Source organism: Seriola lalandi, unplaced genomic scaffold (assembly GCF_002814215.2).
Source record: "Seriola lalandi dorsalis isolate HSWRI2012SDOR001 ecotype SW California unplaced genomic scaffold, Sedor1 jcf7180002053927, whole genome shotgun sequence".
Classification (NCBI taxonomy): Eukaryota; Metazoa; Chordata; class Actinopteri; order Carangiformes; family Carangidae; genus Seriola; species Seriola lalandi.
The window spans coordinates 347,155-354,119 of NW_019524480.1; the positions used below are offsets into that span (position 1 = coordinate 347,155).

General features: G+C 35.6%; 1 protein-coding gene across 1 annotated transcript; it reads right to left on the reverse strand.

Moving 5' to 3' along the window:
• Positions 1-674: 674 nt before the first annotated feature.
• On the reverse strand, positions 675-6,921 carry vps26b (VPS26, retromer complex component B). The gene is made up of 6 exons (XM_023402327.2): positions 6,257-6,921; positions 4,991-5,147; positions 4,644-4,808; positions 3,660-3,835; positions 3,421-3,563; positions 675-1,818 (listed from the first exon to the last, which is right to left on the reverse strand). The coding sequence occupies exons 1-6, from the start codon at positions 6,477-6,479 to the stop codon at positions 1,681-1,683; spliced, it is 1,002 nt and encodes a 333-aa protein (XP_023258095.1). The 5' UTR covers positions 6,480-6,921; the 3' UTR covers positions 675-1,680.
• Between the last annotated feature and the right edge of the window lie 44 nt (positions 6,922-6,965).

Sequence of the window (6,965 nt, forward strand, 5' to 3'; positions counted from 1 at the left end):
ACTCCTGTGCAGTTCTTTTCTCCCTCTGAATGATACAGAAACAGGTTGCTGGTGCAAATGAGCAGATAATGAATGGCAATAGAGTAAACTACAGTTGTAATAATATAAAATGCCTTTTGTATGGGGAAGGCTGTTTTGAGATGGACTGGCTGCATGTTGTCATTTTCATTTCTGTATTCCCTATTAAAATATAATTTAAAAAAATCCTAAAAGACCAAGCTGTCATCTTCAAACAATCCAAAACCAAAAGATATTTGACTTGAAATTAGGAAATTACAAAAACGATATCAGTCAGAGCAATTGATTGTTTTTTTGTTTTTTTTTTGCTCATAAAAACTGTAATGATTGTTTATAAAAATAGCTTCAGATAGATTTTCTCTTAATTCTTTCAGTGCAAGTTTGCAGTTCTGTAACTGGTGCATGAGCAATTCAGGGACCAACCACTTGACCTCTTTGACATCCTGTGTGACGAAAAATCAGGAAAAGGTATGTCACATTGTTGTGTGACAACACAACTCACCTCCAGTGTATTGTATGTAGTAGCATTAGTATGATTTAGTGATGTCTGATATGCAGTTTCTTTTTCACATGAGGTTTTCATTAGTTCTTCCACCCTGCCTATTCGGATTTATCATGTCAACTCATCCATTCCTACATTCAACCAATACAAAGTCTGAGGTTTTTACATTTGGCATCAATTTATTTGACTTTTGGGGACAAGGAGTAATTGATTAGCATTTTGCAAAAGATAGATAGTTCTACTGTAACTTGTCTCTGGTTAAAAGACTAAAATTATGTTAGAGGCAGGAGGATTTCATTTGCTTGATACACTTAGGCACAACTGTCAAGTCTCTAAGAAAGAGGATACAGAAGACTTCATACTGTCAGACCTTAATACAAACACTTTGACACTCTTTCCTAACACCACTGGAATGCTGAGGTAAAGCATATGAACATGAAAGGTCATTTTGTGGCACTGTGTACTGTATAATTAATGTACACAAGCTGGACCAGGGAACAGAATAACAGGATTTAGCTGGTCTTATTTACAGATAAAAAAAAAATGTGAGGGATAATACTTAAAGAGGTCAAAAAGGAGGAAAAAAAAAAAAATTCCAGTTTCCACTTCCACCATTTTTTTTGTGCAAGCACACAAACAGAGAATAATGTGTTCAGCAAGATATAGCAGTGCAAAGTTATCTCGGATTTCTTGACCTTCTAACAATGTTAGGAATGCATTCATTAAATGTGGAATGTAGGAGATACATTTTGTTGAAAATTCATGACAATTCAGTTGCATTAATTAAGAGATTAGAAATCAATTTATCCCCAAAAAGCGTGAGAATGCAACAAACAAAATGCTTGAAAAAAATCCAAGAATTTCACATGAGAGATTTTACATAGTGTATATTGTGACAGGTGATTAGTTTGATTCCCATAAAGAAAAAAAAATGTGTTAATGAGGAAGTTCAAGACCAGCAGCCTGAAGCCACTTTGAATGCCTCATGCAAACTGTTTTCATTGGTCACATACTGCATTACTGTATGTCGGTCTGTGTTCTTCCTCCATTTACAAGCAAATAAAACAGCTGCTTGACCAGATGTACAGTTGACAGGTGCCTCCACCACTCCAACGCAGACACTGATGAGTCTTGTGTGAGGAGACCGGAGGGCAGCAGCTCTACCCGCTCTCCTCCTTTGCAGCTTGTTCCAGTGCGCTCTCTGAGGCAGCCGAGCCCTCAAACCTCTGAGAGGCAATGACAGCCTGGTGAGACATGCTCTTCCTCACCACGTCGCCTTTCCTCCACAGTGTGATTTCCTATAGAATGAGAAAAGAAAGTGTTTGGACGACTTTAGACATTGTGCTTTATGCCTGCGTGTACGGATGACATTAATCCTTACACATGAAAACCGAAGACTATGTCAGTAACCTTCATTTGCTCATCAGTGAGCTCACTTTAAAAAAAAAATCATACTACTGGATACATTAAAATATAGGTAGAAAGAGAAAAATTTAATAGATAAATAAGAAATAAAATGTTAAGGAATGAGGAAAATAAACAATTTTAGTTGTTTTTGAATCCGAGGAGGTCCTAATACATTATTCATCAGCGCTGGAATGAATAGTCAGTTAATTGATGAATCGATTGATAAGGTTAAAAATAATTTAAACCTATTTTGATAATCTAATAATTATTTAGAGTCATTTTTTTAAGAAAATATGTCAAAACTTTCTGGTGTCGGCTTCTGAATATTTCCTGGTTTCCTTATTTCTCTATGATAGTAAACTCAGCATGTTTGGGGTCTGGATTGTTTATTGAATGAAACCAGATGTCACATTGGGTTTTGGGAAGTTGGAATGCACATGTTTCGCAATTTTCTGGCATTTTATTGACCAAACCATAAATGGATTAATTGGGAAAATAACTGTCAGTATAATCAATAATTAAAATAATTGTTAGTTGCAGCCCTAGTATGTATAAATTAATATTCATAAAGGTTTTGTTTTTATGAATGGATGTAAAAAAAAATAAGAAAGAAAAAAATAATGATTTATTTATATTTTAATACCAACCAAATAGGTTATCTTTGAAGGCAAACAGAAAATCAGTATAGATGTAATAAGAAATAAACTTGTTAACATCAGACCACATTTCTGTGTGTGGCTGCAAACCAAAATAAGTGACAGTCAGCATTCATCACTGAATGAACAGTATGGACTGATCTGCTGCTGTATTGATCAGAGCAGCATTTTGCTAGATAGAATTTGTGGAGGGACAGATGCAGTATTTAAATTGAGGTCCATACATCCAATATGAGATTGTGCATGGAAAAGTGTCACTGTCTGTCTGATACAAAGCTGATTTTCTTCTGTTAATATTGTTATGATCAGAGGAAAACACACTTAACCTACATAAGATTTACATTGATCAATCAATGGGATAGACCCAGACTCAAAGATATTTAATTTATGAAAATCCAACACAGAAAAAAAAAACAGCAAATAACATTTGAGAAGGTAATTGAATGCTTTAGGATTAATGCCGTATTTGCAGTTAGTATATGGAAAAAATTGACATACTGCATTTCACTATTTTGTAATGACAGGAAATGATACAGCGTGTGCACCAACAGATACTTATCAAACTGTAACCTCTGAAATGCCGCTGGCAATTTAACTAGCACATTCAAATCAAGCAACCCATCCAGAGGTATTATACAAGCAATCAGGTTTCCCCAGCAGAAATGAATTTGTATCTGTATTTACAGTGTTAGTAAAATCAGATGCATACTACATTTACATGAATGTTTCTAAACTCAAATTACTGCCAGAAGTCGTGAATATTCAGATCAACATGATACATGTAAACACACTCACTGAGCATGAGTGGCCTGTTTCCTTTGATCATTATCTTATTACCTGCTGTTTGAAGTAGCGTCTCTCCTCCTCATCGATCAGCACCAGGTTCAGGTAGTAGCGCACAGAGAACTTTTTGTTGATGTCTCGCATGGTGGGAGTCAGATCATAGCCAGCCAGAAATAACCGGATGGGAATGGATTCCCCTGAAATATCAAATATACACAGGTTAAATGATATCTGTCTTAATGGAATAAGATGTTTTTAATGCTTGAAATAACTTATGAATAAGTGTTGTTTACCCCTGACTGGAGCGCCGTCCATGATCTCGTACTTAGCAATAGTGTCATTTTCATGGTATACACTTGGGCCGGTGCCTGTTGTCTCACGTTTGATTATGTCAATCTCCATGTGCTTAATCTTAATTCTCACCAGCAGGAAATAGATTTTTCCCACAATTACATCTTTCAGATGGTACCTGTCAAAAAACAGATCAAGACACAAGCATAGAATGAGACAGAGGTCTGTAAATAACAAATATTTTTGTTAGTAAATGTTCATATTTTTCAATCAGAGTAGTATAACATTGTTAGAGTGTCTGGATGCTTTGCACTGCCACTGGCAGATTCATAAATCAAATGAACAGTACAGCAAAAATGGCAGAAAAAAAAAAAAAAAAGAAGAGTGATTAGAGCTTCTTAAATGTAAATATGTCTTGGTTTTCTTCGTCTTTTATGACAGTAAACTGAATGTCTTTGGACTTAGCGGTCAGACATAACAATGCACTTTCCGCCTTGGGCTCTGGGAGCTTGATATTTTTGCTGTCAGTTACAGTCTTAAACTCCATGACTGATGCTGTCTGAGTCTCTCTTCATGAATTGTTTAATTAGTACTGTACAGTTACTAATGTCAAACTCACACTAGATCTGCTATACTACACTAGTATTCTAACACTAGTATTTCCAAAAGGATGTTGTGTTTATTTTAATTGATTGAGTTCTTTGCTAGATATTGTACTTTATTTCTGTAACTGAACTTGTTACCATTTTAATCCTTTGATTTATTGATTTTCTGTCTTTAATGGTACTTTGTAAAATTCAGTTTAATGTTTATTACTTGTGGGTTTACTGAATGAAATAATGAGGTTGTTATGTCTTAATTGCTGGAACAATCAGTTGGTGTATCGTAAAGAAAGAATATTAGTTGCCAGCCTTTACAGTCGATCGAAAAAGAAAGATTCATTGATCATGTAAAATAATGGTTAGTTGCAACCCTACAAGTCTTACTTGGATTTGTTATACTCAAACTCGATGTGGAGACAATCCTCAATTCCAACTTCCATTTTAATGGAGGAGTTGAGTTCAGGGTAAGTGCTCAATGTGTGGACCACAATGTCCATCTCTTTACTGATGTCATTGAGTCTTCTGATCACCGTAGCACGAAGAAAATATCTGAAAATGGAACAAACAGAGAATGTAAACAGTGGTGTCCGCATATCTGCAAGGAACTGCAAGGTAAATGAAACAAGTGCTAAAAATGTTCAGTTTGAGTGTTACCACATGACAGGCACGTTAAAGAGTGACACTTAACAGTTACACATTTCACTGAAAATAGAGTGAATCATCAAACTTACCTTAGCTTCACATTCTGGCCTGTGTAGGACTCATAAGGTTTCTCAACATGAGTGAACTCAAAGTCGAAGGTCTGTGACTGAGTTATTTCACCAGGTCTCGCAAGATCTTTCACCAGGGAAACAAACTCATGATGGTTTCCTCTGTCGTAATACAGCTCTAGAGAAGAAGGATATTTCAGACGAAAGCAAAATAAGGCAAATCCAAAAAGTTTTGGCATAATATTAACCCTTGTAATAATACAAGTTCAGAATATACAGATTTTATAATATGCATCCAGAATCAGTTCTGCATTTATTTTATGATTGCTCCTCTGTAAGTAAATTCTGGACAGATATAAATGGATTCATTTTCATTCTCTGTTATGTGTAAGGAATTTTTTTTCTTTTCATTATTTGCAACATTAACTCTTTGTTTATGACAATCTTATACTTTTAATAGGTAAATTTTACTGATACAAAGCAACATTTTCTAAGTTTCCAGAAAAACTGAAAATTATGACCTGTGGATCTAAAAAAGGGATAGTGTGTTTGCTGGGGCCAGGGTTTTTTTTTTTTTTAGGTAGAGTAGAGGGAGCAGCTCTCGCTTATTGTCTTAAATAAAGGAACTTTTCTTCATGCTAACAGAAACCACAACTGTAGTAAAGTCAGCTCTTGGTTGACGGGACTCATCACTTTATGTTTTCCACAGCTAGCTAATTCCACTACTATTCTGTAATATTATAATATTCTACTAATATATCAAGGCTCAAACTGAAGTCCCAACCTAGGTTTTTGCACACCTAGGAAAAGAAACCAATCAATACTGTTTTATTGATTTATAGTATTGTGGCAATGGTGTTGCATTTTTCCTCTTAATCAAGCCAAGTGTCCAAAGAAAATATTGATAATGCTGGAGAGGACCTGACCCCAGCTTGTGCCTCTTGTTTATTACAAAAAAATATTGTGTTTACTAACACAAGACAACAGAAACCAGAAATTATTCACATTTGAGGAGCTGACATCAGAGAATTTTGACATATTTTCTAGGAAAATTAGTCAAAACGATTAATTGATTATAAAAACATCCCTAAAATTCTTAATGATTATTACTAATGACTAATGGTTGGAGCTCTAATATTGTGGTATTTCTACTTCTACAAAGTGAGACACCTGAGTACTTCTACCACCACTGGATATTGTTAAATGTTAAAAGTTATTCATAGAAGCTACACTGTGTAGTATATATATATATATACATGTCTGAGTTATAAAGGTTCTTTGTCATACCTATTTGTCCAACAAATTCAATTTTGATCCCTTGGTGCTCCAGCCTCTTCCCGGGGTTCTTCAGCGTGACATTCACCTTTCCACTGACTGTTTCGCCATCATAGAAAAGAAAGTATTTGTCTTTCTTTCCATCTTCAGTCTTGTGTTCAGCCTTCTTCCTCGTTTCAGCATCATTCAGGACCACATCAATTTCTGCACTTTGTCCAAAACTAAAGAAACTCATTGTAACGTTACTCTTATCTCTCTGAATTGTTAGCAAACTAACTCAAAAAACACCCTGCTAATGTTTCAAAGAAGAGAACAGACACACAAGAAAGGCCTGCGGTTCCCTCTCAGAGCACACACAACACACCGTTACGAAGATATTTCACAGAAAACTCCACATTAGCTACATGTCCACACTCATTTCCACCGAAGAAGCTAAATAGCAAAACGATGGCACAAGGAAAACGCACAATAACACGTCCATTAGCAAATTAGCCCTTTCTTTTTTCTTCTGTTGACATCAGTGTCACCAATATACTTTCTTAAACGGTAACAAATCAATCTTAAACGGACACAATCCTGGCAGTGAGGCTAAATATTACATGTTTGTTTTCTGTAAGAGAAAACGGTGAATGTTGTCAAACGACCAGGATGTACGCCACCTGCAATCGCACGACTACTTCCGGGTGGTGTTTTTCAAAATAAAATCGAGAAGCCCTGCGCT

What these genes read in the sequence shown, in the direction of transcription:
- vps26b (XM_023402327.2), bottom strand. Translation starts at nt 6,479, where the DNA reads ATGAGTTTCTTTAGTTTTGGACAAAGTGCAGAAATTGATGTGGTCCTG. An exon ending in TGAATTTGTTGGACAAATAG is followed by an intron (nt 5,148 to 6,256) that starts GTATGACAAAGA and finishes CTTCTTCTCTAG; the next exon opens with AGCTGTATTACGACAGAGGA. An exon ending in GACGCTACTTCAAACAGCAG is followed by an intron (nt 1,819 to 3,420) that starts GTAATAAGATAA and finishes CTCATTCTATAG; the next exon opens with GAAATCACACTGTGGAGGAA.